Source organism: Barbus barbus, assembly GCF_936440315.1.
Source record: "Barbus barbus genome assembly, chromosome: 48".
Lineage (NCBI taxonomy): Eukaryota > Metazoa > Chordata > Actinopteri > Cypriniformes > Cyprinidae > Barbus > Barbus barbus.
Window position 1 is genome coordinate 5,327,600 of NC_136726.1, and position 20,309 is coordinate 5,347,908.

At 34.6% G+C, this 20,309-nt stretch overlaps 1 protein-coding gene across 1 annotated transcript in view; it reads left to right on the forward strand.

Moving 5' to 3' along the window:
• Window positions 1–528: 528 nt before the first annotated feature.
• The window catches only part of LOC306866589 (serine/threonine-protein kinase BRSK2-like), a gene marked incomplete at both ends in the record, with an annotated part of 232,036 nt that continues 212,255 nt past the window's right edge, over window positions 529–20,309 (forward strand). Inside the window, one exon of the mRNA XM_079411847.1 lies at window positions 529–622. Coding sequence (XP_079267973.1) covers window positions 529–622 — 94 coding nt within the window. The remainder of the gene's footprint in view (window positions 623–20,309) is intronic.

Sequence of the window (20,309 nt, forward strand, 5' to 3'; positions counted from 1 at the left end):
CAGCGTCACATATTTTGTGTAAAACACACTAGCCCAACTGCAATTATCATTTATATAGCATTATTCACAGAATTCCTCATGTAATTAATGATTAATCATTAAAAAAAATAAGCAGGTTCTCTTTTAGTTTCTTAGTCTTAAAAACTGTCTTTTTAATATTAAGTGTTCAAGGTGACGTCGCTGGCTGACTCTCCAATGGCTCAGCTCAGCTCATGAATATTAATTAGCACGCCTTCGCCGTAGTAGCGACGGCGGATTCGCAGACCGGCCACTGGCGGACACAAGCTGTGCAGGTCTCCGCGATGCCAGTCGGATCTTAAGCCGCCCGGTTCACCCCGTGAGAAGGAAAGGTCAAAAGAGCCCTGTTCCCACCTCAACTACAGACTATCGGTCCGAGACGGGCAGGAGAAACAAAAGCAGACATCCTTGATTTGGAGTAAAGCGCGTCCTCCGGTGCAGCGCAGCTATAAGAGGATTGCTGTATCCCAAGAACTGCAACGCCACCCGAAGTGTGTTTAGACGGGAAACATGTCATTGTCTGGGAAAGAAAACAACACTACCCCTCATGCCAATTACGTGGGACCGTACCGCTTAGAAAAGACCCTCGGGAAAGGACAGACAGGTTTGTGCTTTCAGGCTTTTCAGCTGTATCATGCATTGCGTTTTAATCTCCATCAGAGAGTCCGGTGCCTCATATTGTGCGTCTTGTGACATTATGCTGTTGGATGCATGTGTCATTGATTTGTTTCGGTGTTGTTCAGTAACAAATTGTCTCTTCAACCTCCTCCTTCTTCTTCAGCTCGGGTGTGTTGCTTATGAACTTGTCCGCTTGAGTTTTACATGATTGCATTGATATAGAAATGAGAAGAACTGGGCTTCCTATGAGAGCTTGAACTTTAGCTGAGACAGGGTCACACCTTCAGCTCTCCATTAGCATGTGGTTTACAGGTGTGCGATGCCAATATCTCATCAGTTCACAAACTACTGCCACACTTTGTGGTTTTGACGTGTGACGAGTTTTAAAAATATAATCCAGATATAGTTATATTACACATTTAAGATTTGTAACTATTTGCAAATAAAGTATTAAACAAATAAAATGGTATCAAATAAAATATTTTATTTATTATTTAATAGTAAAAAATTAATATTTCTATTTATTTGTGTTTATATATTATTACTAATTATATATATTATTTTTTAAAATGTTTTTGTGCAATATTGTATATAAACAGAAGGTGTTTTGTAAATGTGAAGGGAGCATGTGTCGGGGGTGCCGGTAGGAATCTCTGCAAGGAGCAAGTGATGCAACACTTTATTGCTGTTTCGGCCCATCTGCCATCTCCGAATATTACAATAGCTGTGATTTCTTACAACCTCTCCACCAGAAGATGCTTCGTGCATGCTTTCAGGAAGATGATTGTGCTGATTGTTTGAGTCGACTGTCTGTTCCTGTTAGATACGAGCTGAAGAAAAGAATGATTGGTTGGAATTTATCTGTGGTCTGAGACTCTGATTGCTTAACTGGACCGTGGTGGTTAGATCAGTGGCGTTTGTTCCTCTGATATTAATGGGAACATGTATGTTTTCTGATTATGCAGTAAGATCATTCAGATCCTCTGTGTGAAGGCAGAGCCTTTCATTGAATTTATTAGTTTAATTCATTGATCTTTTCAATTAATTAACAAGCATTTAGTCACTATAGCCGCATTAAAACGTATGAATTACACTGCCTTCGAGACGGTACAAACATTTATTTTACAGTTTGCACAAGCACTCCTTTAAAACAATGAAATAATAGATAACAACTTTTGACTCTTTGTGGTTGAACTTGAGGAAAACTTCATACATCCACTAAAAATGACCAAGGTGACTGAAAGACATTACAAATATGGCGAAGTTAGTTCTCAGAAAAGCTTATGCTTGATGTGATATTTTCGTGGGGCTAACATTTTACAATAAGGCTGTATGTTTTAACATTAGAAGTAGTATTTGTTAATATTATTTAGGCTAACATGAACTAAGAGTGAACAGTTGATTTACAAATATGAATAAATACTGTAACAAATGTAATTTTATTTTTTTTAAGGTAATGGTAGTTTCTGCATTAGAGCAATTGTTCCACCAAAATTAAAATTAGCCTTTTTTTTCCATCCTCAGGTCATCCAAGATGTAGAGGAGTTTGTTTCTTCATCAGATTTGGAGAAATGTAGCATTACATCACTTGCTCAGCAATGGATGCTCTGCAGTGAATGGGTGCCGTCAGAACAAGAGTCCAAACAGCTGATAAAAACATCTCAATAATCCACACCACTCCAGTCCAGCAGTTAATGGAAGTGAAAATCTGCATGTTTTTAAGATAAAGAAAATCCATCTAGATGTTTTAACATTGCTTCCAGCTAAAATACAAGGCTATAATAACACTTATTTCAGTGAAAAAGCCCATCACCTGTTGTCTCTCACATCACAAATCAACACACATATTTGTTTAGAGCTGCTTTGGACTGTTATTGCTTGATCGGTGCAGATTTCTCTCCTGATTCAGACCAGATTGTTATGTTATAGATTGAGGACTCGTATTTTGGCCAGAAGCAACAGTCTGAAGTTAAAACGTCTTAATGGTGGTTTTGTTTCTTACGAACACACAGCTTTTGGCTTCTCGAGATGTTAAGTGCTGGACTGGAGTGGTGTGGATTACTTGTGATGTTTTTATCAGCTGTGTGGACTCTGATTCTGACGGCACCCATTCACTGCAGAGCATCCTTTGGTGAGCAATGCTACATTTCTCCAAATCTGATGAAGAAACAAACTCATGTACATCTTGAATGACCTGAGGGTGAACCATTTCTTTTAATAGTGGGAATAATGTTATAATGACATTCAGAACTGTGTCCAAGCATCTTTGAGCCACTGTAAACCGATCTCCGGCCGTTGAAGTGCGTAATCCACAGACGCGAGCAGCCTACAGGAATCAGCTTGTTCCTCATAGATCACACAGTATATGTCAACTACCGCTTTCCTTTGTGTTAGTCTGCCTAATCAGATCAGCACCACGGGCACGTTTGAGACACATCTAATGCATCTGACTGTTACCATTATGCCCTTTTTCCTCAGGTATTTGATGCTTATAGTCCTGCTTAACTCACTATCCAGGTATCGTCTGAAGATGAACGGCCAGTGATTGTTGGCTTCCTGATGCCAGCTCTGTGTGTTATATATAGTGTAAGGCCTGGGCTGATCTATGCCGTGTTCATTATGTGATTAGGACCCGACACAAACACACGTGTGTTTGTAATTCCTCATGGTAAGTCTTTGGTTCACACAGTCTTTCACGTGGACCGGAGACTTGTCGGACCACCGAGGGAGGGAGGAGGTGAAGTAAAGCCGAAGTTTTGAAGTGAGAAGAGCCTTGTTTCTTGTTGCTAAGGAGTCGGAGTGAAAAATGCTGGTTTAAGATTTCAGCGGCTTATTTTAACTGCAGCTTTAATTGCATAAAAATATTTATCAGTTGTGTAAAGACTGGGGGTGGAATCGTGTGATTTGCTACAATGACGAAGCTTCATTATAAGTTTTATATGTCCACTTCCTTTCGCTGATCTAATACAGGACGCTTGCAGGAGGTTTGTGGAAGATGCTTATTGAGAGCTGTTGCTTGTGTATGAATGAATGGACGGCAAACCTGGACACACTCAGATTGTGTCTGTGAATGTTTTCAGTTATTCAGGATGTTATAAATATCCTGTATAATTTATTAGTAAGGTTTGATATATACAGTAATCATATACATGGTAAAAAAATAAATAAATATATATATATATATATATATGATTTACAATATTTTTTGGCATATTTTATTTTTATTATATATTTTTGTATTTTTCAAACAAATATCAATAATCTATCTGTAAACATTCAATCATTCAGGATATTGTAAATATCTACAAATAAATGATAGATATCTATTATACTAGATATTTACAGTGTCCTGAATGATTGACCATTTTCACAGATAGCGGTCTCGGATTATAAGCAAAATATTTTCAACATTATATTTGTTCAGAAATACAAAAAATATATATTAAAATTGCATACATAAAATCTTGTAATTAAATATTTAATTGCGTTTACTTGCATTAAATGTAATATTATATTTAAAAAATGTATAATTTATTAGTAAGACAATAAATGTAATAAGATATTTACAATATCCTGAATGATTGAATGTTTACAGATAATTATTGATATTTAATAATAATAATAATAATAATAATAATTTGATTAAATACATAAAATATTGCAAAATATATTAAATATCCTTGAGCATATTAAATATAAATAATTATAATTTTTTTAATTAATTGAATATTTAATTTAATTTTTATATTTTATATTTGTGCATGTTTGTGTTTTTTTTTATTATTTATTCATTTGCTGATATTTAGGGTGCAGCAGTTTCTGGCTTTAATGTTGGTTTTTTAGAAGAAAATTGGAAAAATCTTTTCCTTTTTTTTTTTTTTTTTTTTTTTTGCTGTGTTTTGCTCACAAATGGGATGACGACATGCTTGATTTTGTTGTCATTGCTGGATTTTTAACGGTTTCCACATTAGCGAGGCACAATAAGGCAATCAGGGTGTTTGTTCTCCTTATCATTGAACTCTGAGCTGCTCTGAACTCTTGTGATTCAACAGAGCAATTGTGCTTTCAGTGTGCTGCTTTGTGTGTTTTTGGGGCAATATAGCATGTTTAATTGTTTGAGGTTTTTTTCCTACTGCAAGTCTTGACTCCTGACTCAGTTATTCAGTATGTGAGCATTACACCCGGCCTCAACCAGCCAACGGCTGCAAGATGCTTAACCATCAGACATTTGGGCCTTCATGCAGGTTATAACCATTTCTTTAGTAATTGACATTCTGAATCTCCTTGAAGCATCACAACCCAAAGCGATTGGTTGTTGATGTTGGTTTTGTTTAATTTTTTTTTCTTGGTTTTTAATTTTGTTTTTTGATTTTAGTTTTTTTTTGGCCTTTCACCACTTTGTTCCGTAAAGTACACAAAGGTCTGTTGGATTTTAATTTTCTTGCTGCATGTGTATTATTTCATTGTATTTTCTCATTATTTGACCTTGCATTGTTGCATATTCCAGTGTATGTGTGATTATCAGCAATGCTTGTTTTAATTTGTTGTTTTTTTTGTAGTCTGGTCTCATCTTTAGAGACCAGACTACAGTTGCTAGGCTCGAGTGAACCAGCGATTGTTTACACGACAGTCTACTATTTTTTTCTTGTAACAACACACTACAGTTGAATGGGATGAAATGTTATCTATCATACTTTCCCAGGTGATTAATCACAATACATTAAACAGTTGCTTTGTAATAATGTAAGTTTTCTGAAATGTTATGTATACATATGCAAATGAGGCATTATCTAATTAAATGTGCACTCATTTGCATACATTTCCAGAACTGAAGTCTTAACATTGTACCAAAAAGGTTCAAAATTCTTTTAATTTCATTGACATATTAGAGTTAAAGAGGTTATAAATCAGAAAATACTGTCATCAGCCATGGCAACTCACTATGTTTAAGAATAAAATGTTAAATGTATATCAGTCTGAATGATATATGATGAAACCGTTCAGAGTATAGCCAGGATAGGAATCAAACTGGACAGTTTGTTGTATTTCGTAGGTGCTGCTGAAATGCATATCGCAATTTAAATCAACAGATGCAAATAGATAGAAGTGCGATTAAAATAGACACTTAAATATGTATTTTGGAGGTTTTCTTTGCAGCAGTCTGAAAGATTGACACATTTTGCTTCCAAAACAACCATAAATCTCAAATTTTGGATGTCCACTCAAATAACGGATCATTTTTGGTAGTTAAATTGTGGTAGTTAATAATTAAAAACTGATGACTGATGTTGCCTCTAGATATAATGGTAAGTAAAGGTCAAGGTGGGAGCATTGCATTATGGGATACAGTATTCCAAGAAGTTTGTTATGGTTAAGTTTTCTGCAATTTGGCAAATATCACAGACCTTCCAGAATATTCCATACGTAGATGTATACAGAGCATATACTGCATACTACAGAAATTATACGAGGTTTATGGTAGTATGCAATTCTGAAAATAGACCATTTCTACACGCCAAGTGAGCAACAACTTCATCGATTATAAAGCCGATCACAAGCTCTCCACCTAATGTTGCAAATTTGCAAATGTGGGAAAAGAAATGACCGGTTTATCACAAGCCCGTTTCTGACCTGCAGTGAGTGAATGAGTGTTTATATGCCCGTGGCATGATTGTGTAGAGGTGAAAATTCAGCTGAGATCTCTCAAAACAGATTCCCCATCACTCAGAGAATGAATGTGAACTGCCAACGGTATTGATGTTTTTCTGAATGGTAGTTATGACGTGTTGGCTGAGAACCGTTTGTGCAACGCTATCTCACGACCAACTCATACGTGTTTTACGATGTGACTAATTCGTGCAACTTGTCTACACCCCAGTGATGTTTAGGTTTAGGGGCAGGGTTAGGTGTAGGTCATTCGTTCAAATTCATATGAATTGTGCAACTCGTAAAATACGTACAATATAGCAAAAATCGTATGAATTTGTACGAGTGAGGTTGTACGAATTAGCCACCTCGTAAAATATGTACAAATTGCCGTGAGATCGTGAGTCTTGTCAGGATGTTCAATGTTTATGCCAAACAAAACAACAGTTCTCCTAAAAATGAAAATCTGAAGCTGTGTGTACAATGGGAGTGGATGGGGACTGGAGCTTTCGAGCTCCGAAAAGCACCATAAAGGTGTCCATATGTGACCCTGGACCACAAAACCAGTCATAAGGGTCAATTTTTCGAAATTAGCTTTCCATTGATGTATGGTTTGTTAGGATCGGACAATATTTGGCCGAGATACAACTATTTGAAAATCTGGAATCTGAGGGTGAAGAAGAAAAAAAAAAAAAAAAAGCAAAATCAAAATTGAGAAAATCACCTTTTATGCAATGCATATTACTAATAAAAAATTAAGTTTTGATATATTTACGGTAGGAAATTTACACAATATCTTCATGGAACATTAATATCCTAATGATTTTTGGCATAAAAGAAAAATGGATAATTTTGACCCAGACATTGTATTTTTGGCTATTGCTACAAATATACTCCAGCGACTTATGACCTTATGGTCCAGGGTCACATATAACTTGCACTGCCTTCCAAGTCTGTTGTGTGTTTGGGTGAAGAAATACACTCACAAAGGCTTCAAATGAGCAGATGGCCGGTTTTTTAATTTTAGGTGCGCCGTCCCTTTAAATGTGCCTTTCGTTTAGTGCAGTAGGGTTTGTTGGGCAGGTTTTATTGAGCTCTGTTTGCGGTTTAACCCGGCGTATCAGAGGCTTCTGTTTTGTCGTCAGGTTTTTGACAAGTGGAAAAGCCCTGAAATTGTCACCGAGTGATGGGGCCGCTACGCTCAATTTTCCTTCAATTCCAAACGCTATCAGAGATTTTTTTTGTTTTCTTGGTCTCCCGTCGACTGTTGCACTGATACGCATCTGTGCTGTCTCTCTGTTTACATGTGCGATGCATTGTCAAGCGAATTCGATAAACAGCATAATCAGGCTCGCTGTGTGCCATTTAACATGGAATCGTGTTATTTTTGATTGATTCTGAAACATCACTGTAGTTGGATGCTCAAACACACTTTTGCAGCAAACTCTCAGTTTCTGTGATATTATGAAATAAAATCTCCTCCTGCTCTGATATGCATCCACTGCTGTTCAAGAGCTTGCGATCAGTGCAATTTCTTTTAGAAATGAATACTTTTAGTCAACAAGGATGCATTCAATTGTTCAAAAGTGACAGTAAAGACAATTATAATGTTACAGAAGCTTTCTTTTTCAAATAAATGCTGTCCTTTTGAACTTTCTATTCATCAAAGAATCCCAAAAAATAAAGGTTTCCTCAAAAATTAATATAATTTTCAACAGTGATGATAATCAGAAATGTTTCTTGGGCAGCAAATCTGCATATTAAATGATTTCTGAAGGATCATGTGACACTGAAGACTGGAGTAATGATGCTGAAAATTCAGCTTTGCATCACAGGAATAAATTACATTTTAAAATATATTCAAATAGAAACCACTTATTTTAACAATATTTCACAATATTACTGATTTAGTGTTTTTTTTTTATCAGATATGTACAGCCTTGATAAACTTAAGAGACTTCTTTCAAAAATGTTAAAAAGATCATACAGACCCCAAACTTTTGAACAGTAGCTGCAATTGAATTAATACAAAATTTCAATGAAATCTATTTAAGGTGATTTATAATACATGTTCAATTAAAAATGCATAGACGTTTATTAAATAAACATAATTTACAAATAAAACCAACATTACATTAAGTAACTAATTCATCCATTTGTTTTAACATTTTCATATAAAAATTAACAAGCTGTTATGTTCAGCAAAATGATGAATCTGTGGCTCGAGAGAAGAATGAATATTTTAATCTGATTGCTGAAGAGCAATTGTTCTCAGATTTGAAGAACATTGTTTTGTAACTTCCTCATCAGCTGATTTGCATCTGTGACTCTGGGATCATTTAAGCAGGATTTAGGATTTCTAACAGCTGCTCATGTTGTGGTCGAATAGTCAGGTGTTAACATGGGCATTGAGTGGCCTGGAGAGTTATTAGACTTTATTTTGTGCTCTTTTGTGTTGGGAACGGAGTACTAGATTACTAATTACCCAGTACTGCATAATAGTGGAGCCCAAGGCAATTTCTAACACTTTTTTTTTCAAGTGTTGTTTTATTTATTTATTAATTTTTTTACCAAAAAAAATACCAAAATTTTATATTCAGTTAATTGAAAACTTTTTGACAACATGCCCCAATGAGTTGTCACAATGGAACATGCCACTGAACATACTATTATGGACTTGATGATTATGAAACGCATTTATGCTATTTAAACGCTATTATGAAACGCATAATTCATAAAACACCAAAAAATGTAAACTATACAACACCGAAACACATAAAACATGGTTTAGGCCAACAAATATTTGAATTAGAACATTCATGAAACTTGCACTGACTTGACATTTTATGGAAAATGTTCTTGTCCTGCAAACATAGTTGAACCTTTCGGTGAAAATCTGACTTGAAACTGACTTTAGAGGAAATAAATATTGTAATTTTGACTTTAAATAGTCAAAAACCAACACCTGTAAGAAAGGGTTTCTCAAATGTGTAAATAAAGCAAAGGTTGGAGTGCAAGAAAATACGATTTCAAATCAAAATTTCATGTTTAATTGAATCCGTTACTTGCCATTTCATTCATTATTTGTGAAATGTAGAGCCACTTCTAAGTGAAAACTGTTTAAAAATGTCCTGCATTTTTTTTTCATTGAAATCACTGAAATATTATGACAGCTTCCCTCTGTGACAACTTGCCCCAGTCTCTCCTGCATTATATAATTTTTTTTATTTTTTTTATTACATTTAAAAGTTGGACACTTTTTAAACAGTGGCATTGTAACTTTTGGCACTCTGAACAAATAACTAATCAAAAAAAGATATCATACCTGCAGTTACTTGTGTTTTATTTGTCATAAATGTCTATTCAAATGCATTGCATTGTTAAATATTAGTCTTAATGCACATGATTGGAGTTTATTCTCTTATTCTCATTTTTTCAAAACTTGCTCTGACTCTGAAACAACTTTTCTTTTCAGTGACATCATCAATACCTCATTTTTAGCCCCTCCCCCCAAAACTGTCCTATAAAGGTACAGGTAAAGATGGATAAAATCAAGTCCAGCCCTACTTTTTTCCTCATTAAATAGTCTCACTCTAAAATACATTGCTTTGTATTAGAGTTTTGTTGTACATACTGTAGGTGAAACTGGTCTAATATGCATGCAGAAAACTTAATACAGCAGGAATAGCATGTTAGTAGGCTTTTCTGAACATAGCCTATGGGAAATGGTCGGATATGATGAGTATTGGAAAATTGAGCAGAAGGAAGAAAATGGATACATCTAAAGATGATTGATTGAATTGAATACAGACAGCACAAGTATGTTTTGCATAGGTTTATCTGGAGCAGTTGCTTGAACAACATGCACACTGATGACTAACACAGATCACCACCGTTCAGTGACATCACTAACTCTCGCTAATGCGCGACATGGGTTGCCATGGCAACGGCACACTCGCGTGTCTTATTTTTCTCTAGCGTGTGTTTTTTGAGCAGCGCTTCCCCACGGTCTAGAATCACCCTTAACAGGCCGGAATAGAGCGATTCACTGAGGTTTTTAATAATTTCATACATGGCGATTAAATCTGGCTGGCCACTAATGGGATTCTCTCAGTAGGGTGCGCGGACCTCTCCCACATAATAACATTCAATTACTACAACCTCTCTCGCGCGCTTTCCCCTCGAGCTCCATCGCCGCCTCACACTTCAGGACGAGGTTTTGTGTGCTTGCAGGTTTTTGGGTGGTTTTGAAATGTTATTTTTTTTAAAATACAATTGAATTGGTGTTATTGCATATGATGGGTGTAGGCTATTCAAAATTGACAAATTGTTCGTTTTTGTAAAATTTAATAAGTTGCGCTGCATCTGAAACAACTTTTCTTTTCAGTGACATCATCGAGACCTCATTTTTAGCCCCTCCCCCCCAAACTTGACTTTTGAAGGTACTTTACACAATCCATTCTTAATGGGTAAAATTAAATCCTGCCCAGCTATTTTTCCTCCAATATTGTTTTACTGTAAAATACATCACATTTCAGAAGTAAAATGGGTTGTAAGTCTTATTTACGCACCTCTTAAAGCATGTTATAGACACATTTCTCCACAAAAATACAAGAAATATTGTTCTTTGCACAAAAAAAAAAACTGTAGTATGCCCGGGTGTTTTATTTTTTTTAGTTGTTTGGTTTAATTTAATACAGTTTTTACTATTTTTTTGAGATTACAGTGATGAGAATGGGTTTTATTGCATTATGGTAATGAGGAATCTGAGAAAGTCATGTCACACTGTCACAACTAATATAACCACAAAATTCCCCAAAAAAACAACAAAAAAATTATTTGATGCTTCATTACCGTAATGCATCTGGGTGTTTTAATAAATAAAGTGCAACAAATACCATGTTACGTTACGTTACGTTACGTTATGTTGTTATAATAAGTTATATTAAGTTTATATTAATAAAGTAATACATTTTTTTCCCCATTATGGTAATGTGTAATGGGGGGGGGGGGTGTTACTTAACTGTCATAATGCCACAATACAACAAATGTTAATTGATCCTAAATATAGGCTTAATTTTCTTTATGCAGAATTATTTTTCGGGGTTCCTTTCTTTTTTGGGGTAAAATTTGACCCACACATGTTCTTGACTAGCTTTGTGAGATTCGGCTAGCCAGTCTATGATTAATAAATTGTGCTCTATAATGACAACAACATGACAGAAAACAAGAAAGCCGGTGTTTAAATGTGTGCGGGGCGATGAGCTTCTGTCTTGTAATGTGCATGATGAGGCTTTTCTTGCTATTAGACAGGTCGGCCTCATTAAATGAGAAAACTAGCATCAGTGTTAATGATACACACACACACACACACACACACACACACAATTCAGTGACTCATCCTCTTCAAATTGCACAGCATCCAGACCATAAAACATATCCAACAGTTTAAATGTTTACTTTGAGTCTTTGTGTAAAAAGGGCCATTTAGGGCCAAAATTGGCTTCGCAGAGAACATCTAATGGTGTTTTTTTTATGGAAATGCAGTAATTGCTTGTGAAATCTGCTAGAAATAGAAGTTTGGAAAATAGAGATTACAGTCATTTCATGTCATTTAGGTTGTATTTGTTGAAAGACTTCCAAATGCGTCTTTAAACAACAGTAAACTGAGGCATTAAATCTTTATAGTATTACATAAAGATTAATGGCATACAGTTACAGTCAATAAAATTCCTGATTTCGTGCCGGGCTCTGAAAAGCACTTAAAACAAGATGCATATATTAGTATTAATATAGTAATTAATATTTTATATTAATATTTAGAATAAATATTTCAGAACAAATCCTTAACACACGACTTTCCTCTAGTATTTATAAATTACTTACCACACACACACACACACACACACACACACACACACACACACATATATATATATATATATAGCTAGTTTGGGTGCTCAATAGGAAAAGGATCTGCCGCCCGCAGTCGATTTTGATATTCTATGTATTATCAAATGGCCAGAGTTTTGAGAATGCAGCAGACGTATACATATTTATTCGAATCAGAATAGATTCAGTGTCATCTTAGCATTATTTATTTTCTACTATAATATTTATTAGTAATTTATATTCATAATTTTGGTCAGTTAAAAAAAAAAAATATTTATAGCTTTAGCTATTTCAAATTTACTTTGAATAATTCTGGTATTTCAGTTTGCACTTATTTGTTTCAATTAAATGTCACTGCAACGTTATACATTTTCGTTAGTTTTTTTTAAAGGGTTAAATTTTTTGTATTTTAGGTTTATTGCATTTAATGGAAATTATTTGAATAGTTTTCGTTGACAATACCAAGACTGAATAGAAAATGCTAAGTATTTGTCAATTAATGTGTAGGCCTATGTATGTGTGTGTGTATATGTATATGTGCATCTCAATAAATTAGAATGTCGTGGAAAAGTTCATTTATTTCAGTAATTCAAACATCGTGTATTAAATAAATTCAATGCACACAGACTGAAGTAGTTTAAGTCTTTGGTTCTTTTAATTGTGATGATTTAGGCTCACATTTAACAAAAACCCACCAATTCACTCTCAACAAATTAGAATACTTCATAAGACCAATAAAAAACATTTTTAGTGAATTGTTGGCCTTCTGGAAAGTATGTTCATTTACTGTATATGTACTCACTTGGTAGGGGCTCCTTTTGCTTTAATTACTGCCTCAATGCGGCGTGGCATGGAGGCAATCAGTCTGTGGCGCTGCTCAGGTGTAATGGAAGCCCAGGTTGCTTTGATAGCGGCCTTCAGGTCATCTGCATTGTTGGGTCTGGTGTCTCTCATCTTCCTCTTGACAATACCCCATAGATTCTCTGTGGGGTTCAGGTCAGGCGAGTTTGCTGGCCAATCAAGCACAGTAACACCATGGTCATTGAACCAGCTTTTGGTACCTTTGGCAGTGTGGGCAGGTGCCAAGTCCTGCTGGAAAATAAAATAAGTATCTCCATAAAGCTTGTCAGCAGAAGGAAGTATGAAGTGCTCTAAAATTTCCTGGTAGATGGCTGCGTTGACTGGACTTCAGAAAACACAGTGGACCAACACCAGCAGATGACATGGCAGCCCAAATCATCACTGACTGTGGAAACTTCACACTGGACTTCAAGCAACATGGATTCTGTGCCTCTCCACTCTTCCTTCAGACTCTGAATCAGCTTTGCTTGACAGTATTCTCAAGCTTGCGGTCATCCCTGTTGCTTGTGCACCTTTTCCTACCCAATTTCTTCCTTCCAGTCAACTTTGCATTTAATATGCTTTGATACAGCACTCTGTAAACAGCCACACCTTTCAGTAATGACCCTCTGTGACTTACCCTCTTTGTGGAGGGCGTCAATGTTCGTCTTCTGGATCATTGCCAAGTCAGCAGTCTTCTCCATTATTGTGGTTTCAAAGAACAAAAGATGTAGGGATGATCATTAATTGAAACTCAAATGTAAATATTCTAATATTTTGAGAGACTGATTTTTGACTTTCATGAGCTGTAAGCTCTAATCATCAAAATTAAAACATAAAAACTTTTGAAATGTTTTACTTTGCATGCAATGAATCTAAAATATATGAAAGTTTCACTTTTTGAAAAAAAACTTGCAAGAAAAAATAAACTTTTTCACGATATTCTAATTTATTGAGATGCACCTGTGTTTTTTTTTTTTTTTTTTCTTTTTGTATGTATGTTCTTGGTTTTGTGCCTTTTTATTAAGCATTTCATTACATGTTGTCAAGATTTTACCTTCTTTCACTGACATTCAAACTGCAGAGCCAAACACATCAAGTGCTTGAAAGTAGCCGAGTGCTATTAAGAGCCCTTGACCCCTCGACCCTTGACAGGTCATTGCGGTCAAGCGCTTTGTGTGACGCCGGTGTATATAAGTTACTGTTCTGAATCACCGCACTTGATTTTTCCTGTGGTTTTTATTCCGTTCTCTGCTGGTTTAACGGTTGAGACCTCTGCTGTACAAACCGCCTGCGGTGAATATTCATCCATAAATCACAGGACAAATGTCACCTTCATGATGGTCTTAATGGACTGTGAGAGGTGAACAGCACTGAACTTTACTTTCCCTCTCGTACTGAAAAACGTGGCCTATAAATTTAACAGTATCTTGGGAATGTTGGACTATTTCTGTTAAGACAGTCTGGTAAGGTTCTTGTTGTTATGTGTTGCATCAGCAGTGCTTGTGTGCACTTGATTTTTGCAGGCTTAACACATAAATATGCATTAAAATGATAGCATAATGAAACATAAAACAGACTATTTTTGTAATATTGATTTGTTAAAACCGTTAAGTTTTACCTCAGACTCCTGCAAAGCCTCGACGACTACATTTCACAACGGAAAGCAGCAAAGAATTGGTGAAATGGAAAGTGTCCACCTGTTTCCACACATTCATTAATATTGTCTCTGCGGACGGCTGAGATTTATTGCGAAGCGCTGAGAGTTTTAATCGACTGGCCGCGTCCTCAGGAGCTGCTGCGAGGCTGATAATCACCTTCAGTCTCTTAATACCCCCCTGAGTGCCCTCAGCGCCGTTACTGCTCCTCGCTCCGCTCAGAAACACTCAAACCAGCCGTAAAAGCCAAGAGCTGCTACAAAACGGAGAGAAGGACATATTGAGCATACTGACGCATTTGTGATGGTCATAAATAACTTGAGAACGATTACAGTAACTTTCAGAAATACCCATCTGTTTAGTTTCCTCACAGTTTCCTTAGAGTCGAAGTTGTAAATGAAACATATTATTGAAGTATGTTTTACGATAAAATAGCATTTCAGTCTTTCTACTTCAAAATTTCACATTTAATGCGTTACTTGCTGATATTTGTGAAATTTTATGTCAATTTCTGAGTGAAAGTTGTTTCGAAGTAAATCCGACACCAGTTTTTGGTGTCCGCCCACACTCTAATCTCATTGGTCCAGATTCTTGCCCTACAAAACTATAAATTAAACATCACACTTGATTGGCTGTTATTTTGTAGCTTCGCGCAGAATTTTACTTTCACTGAAAAGTGATAAGTAAACGCTTGAAGCTTGTTTTGTAGTGTTATAGTTAGCACTAGCGAGGTGCTAACGTATCGTTATGTTGCAGTTTTGTTTCTCACAAAATTACTGTTAGTAAACTAAAACAAACATTTTCGATACTTGAAATAAAATAAACATGAACTGAAATTAAATTAAATAGAAAAAAACCTTTTAAATAACTTATAAATTGTCAAAGCAACATTTATCATTTTCGTTGTTTAAGTTTGAAATACTTAAATATCTAAAACTAAATAAAGTAAAACTAATAAATAAAATAAAAAAATACTGTGTATATGTTAAAAAACTAAAAATAGAAAAACAACAAAATTACTAAAACTTCAACTAACATTTAAAGTGAAAACAAAGTATAAAAATAAAATCCAATTTAAAATATTAACAAATACTGTAATAGTACATTAAAGATACTAAAATAACACTAATTTAGACCAGTAATTTAATTTAATAATTTAATTTAATTTTTGTAGAGTTCAGTTAATAAAGTAAGCCATCTAAATAAGCGGAAACTCTGAGGATATCTTTGAAGAGATGCTAAGAGACATTTCTGTCACCAACGTGAACTGCAAGAATAAAACTTTCAACTTTTCCAAACAATCCTCTCATTGGCTGGTCACAAGGAAAGTCCCGCCCCCGAACTCACGCCATTGGTTTAGCCAGTGTTGCTATGTCATGTTTCGCTAACAAGCAGAGTTTGTTTTGGTAGCATCAGAGTCGCAGTGTTTAGACTTTTTGGAGAAACAACCTCCGAATATGTGTCTTCATATTAAATATTGGAATCTTTAACGTTAAGATTGAGTGCAGCAAATGAGCTTCTGCTAAGCGTGATGCTAACGAGCTTCACCTCCTGCTTTCCGTCTCTCCATCTCTGTCGAGTTTTGCGCTTATGTCACCGCAGAAATATCGAGAGGCAGCAATGCAAAAATTCTCTTTGAAATGGAGACTAAAGCCCTCGCTCCTCTCCAGCCTGAGGGCTCGTATCCTCACATGCTCCGTCAAAGCTAAGTGCATCAATCCCGTTTGCTCGTAGTTATCTAGAGGGAAGCCAAGCGGCTTCAAAGCTCAGTTCCTTCGCCTCCTAATAAAGAAAGAGACGGATGCTTCTCCAGTCATTACTCAGCACAGCTCACGCTTTCCCGCTGATCTGAGCCAGTGGTCAAAGAGCGAATGAAGTTCTGAGGTGAAAACAGATGCTGTTTATTCACACTGTGCGGGTTTTGGAAATGCAGTTACATCGCAGTCATTTCAAGTGTGTTTTACAAGTAGTAGCCGGAATCCGGTTCGATTTATGACGAGGTAAAGTTAGTTCAGGGTGTACCAAAAGCTGGTATTTACTGTATGAATTACTTTACTACTACTACTACTACTAATAAATGTTTTACCTTGTTTCACCGCATTACATTTTTAGTGTCATTTAAATTTAATCATTTTGTGAAAATGGTATAAAGGTATTTTTCAAACCTATATGAAACCAATATGAACCCGTGTTCAATATGAAACCAAGTGTTCAGAATAAATTAATTTCTCTTGTGAAAACTTTTATTTACACTTTGATTTTTGGAAATATTGTACTTGTTTCTGTACTGTACATTGCAGCTGTTTTGTTTTAGGAGTCGCCCATATTGTTATTTCAGGAATTCAGGAGATTATTATTATTATTATATAAATGTAAAACTTAACAATAAAAATGATGTGAAATATTATAAACATTAATCATAAATATGTATTTTATTTATGAATTTATTATTATTATTGTTATTAAAAACACAATAAATAAAATATTTATTTTTAAAATATTTTATTATTATTTATTGTTTTTTGTATTCTAATAATTCATTGTTGTAATTATTTTTTATATTTATTTTGTATTTATAAAACAACAACAAATACAACAATGCTAATAATAAATTTTAATAATAATAATAATAATAATTATTATTATTATTATTATTATTATATTTAAATACAAAACATAACAATAAAAAATAATACTGAAAAAATATAAATATATTAAAAATAAATATTTTTATTGTATTGATTAATTTTAATTTATATTTATTTTGTATTTATAAAACAACAACAACAATGATATTGCTAAAATACATTTAATTATTATTATTATTATTATTATATTTAAATACAAAACAACAATAAATATTTAGTGTAAAAAAATTATATATTAAAACATATATAATTTTTATTGTATTGATTAATTAATTTATTATTTTTTATAATAATAATAATAATAACTAACAATAAAAACATTATTTTTTTTTATATAGACTTTTTTATTACACTATTTATTGCTGTTATTTGTTTTGTATTTATATAATCAATCAATCAATCAATTAATAAATTAATCAATCAGTCAATAAATAAACACACTTATACTGGCTTGTCTCCGTTGGTAGCATGCAGTGGGGCTGGATTGTGAAGATCGTATCTGTTGCTGTAAATACAGAAGAGATTCTGATGTACAGATGCTGGAGGTTCTGTATGTTCTACCTGTCGCTGGCGACTGTTTCTATGGCGACTGCTGTGCAAACGTGCATGCTTCCTGATGTTTGTGTTGCTCATTCAAGCCTCCGAGGGACACACGGTCTGTTTTACACGCTGTATTACCACTGGCATGACCTGTTCGCCACAGAGACCCACAGAAATCACCCGGACACTGGTGAAAACTGCACACGCTTTATATCCGATTCATGTTGACTGAGATAGAAAGAAAAATATTGTCACGCACTAAACAACAATAAACCAGTAGGCTTTGCATTACTAATATTTTAGAGGTTAAAGGTACCAACTTGAAAACGAGTTCAGTTAAGTTCTTATATTTTTAACATGTTTTCCTTCTCTTAATCATAGATGCAGTTAGTTGTGATTGGCTCATATATGTGAGGGTTTATATGGTTTGACAGTCAGTTGAGTCTCTTTCTGCTTCTGCAGCTCTGGATCTTCACAACGAGTTTGTGCCGCAGAGTTAAACCACATTTCTACACAGCCTTTGATGTGCAAGTCTCTGAATTACCCCTTTGGAAGAGAGAGAGGAAATGAGAGAAAGCGACATATAGAAAGTGAAAACGCCATGACTGGCTTCGTCCATCCTCACTATCTTTAGAGCAGACACCTGCTCGCCGGTTTCCTTTCTCACTTTCACCTGCTTTTACACTAAATAAAGACTGTTACTGAGACTTTGCCCTGTTATACTACAGCAGTTCTGTCTTGAGGAGTGTTTTTTTGGTGAAATGCTGTAATGTTCTCACCATGAAGCTGCTCCACAGTCGACCCTGAACATTTATTAAAACTAAACTGTAAAAATGGCTCATTTAGATGATCCTGATGCTTATGATGTCACAGGAGCTCATTAACATACCGCCGCCCACATCTGCAAATCGTCACCTATTGCCTCACCCTGAGCCAGTCAAAACATAATTTACATAAAACATCATTTACATAAGTCTTAAAGGCGCAGTAGTAGAAACAGCTTCTTTCATCGTAAAGTTTCGCTAGACTTCACACTACATTCACTCCTATGCAAGTCAGCCCAGCAGACCTGAAACACAAACACTGATGAATGAGTTCCTTTTTAATTGACATGCAAGCATATTTTCCCCTGAATAATGAGCGTTTTGTGCCATTCTCATTATTCTCAATAAAGATTTTCCTTTAAATCAGCATAAATTAAAGGCAAAAATGTTACCATGATGTAGTGATACTTAAATATTAATTGCATATAGATTTTTAAATTTTTTTTATATATTGTAATTTGTTGTTATCATCATCATCATCATCATCGTCATCATTTTAGTTATACTCATTTATTTTTATAAACAATTGTTTTTGTTGTTGTTATACATAAAATAAATATTTAATTTTTGTTTGTTTATTTTAAAGTAATTTATATTATATACATTAAATATTATTATTTTGTTATTTACCTAATAATAATAATAATAAAATATAAATTATTATTAATATTATTATAAATTATTTTTGTTTTATTTTTAAAATAATTTATTAATATTATTTTATTTATTTTAGAATACTATTTGCTGTTAATATTATAAATAAATACAATAAAATGTTTATTTGTATAATAATACTATTATTATTATTAATTTAGATTTTATTTTTGTTTTATTTTAAAATTATTTATATTATATTGTTATTTATTTTAGAATAATAGTTTCTGTTGTTGGTTATTATTATTATTATTATTATTATTATTTTCTTTATTCATTCTTATATTTCTTTTCGTTCTCATAAATTTGGGGTGAATGTTTTACTGACGTATGTTCTTGACAGGTTTCATGAAGTTTGATTTCTTAGAAAGTCAATTTCTTACAAAACAAAATACAGCAGAAGTGAGGAATATGGCCTGTACAAGTGCTAGCTACAAAAGTGTTCAGCAATCTACTGTTTTACAGTGTTGTCTGTCACAGTAAACCAGACAGATACAAAACCGCAATAAGATGCAGTACAAGAGGAAGACTGAAACACAGACATGGACAGAGGACAGTAGCGCAGGAGGAGCAGGGACAGGACAGAGAGGTAGAAGTGAGGACAGAGAGAGACATACAGGCCTGATAAGAGAGAAAGAGATGAGAGAGAACAAAGATTGTGGATGAGAGGATTAAACCCTGCTGCTGTTAGTAATGGACGAGCCTGTTGGTCGTGCAGTAGCAGATGGCTGGCCTGTGCTCTCTGGAGGTTATGTAACCAGACAAACCCCCTCTCATCCCGCACTAAAATCTCTCACTCGCTCTCTTTTCTGCTTTTCTTGCCTTGCTGAGCTTCATGCGAGCGCAAACCCTCCGCACACCATGTGCAAAGCTGAACTGCCAAATCAGCATTTGGTCAGCAAAACTTATGCTTTATGTGAAGAAATATAATGATTTCTTGACACTCAGTTTAAAGATTCGTTTTGACCAAT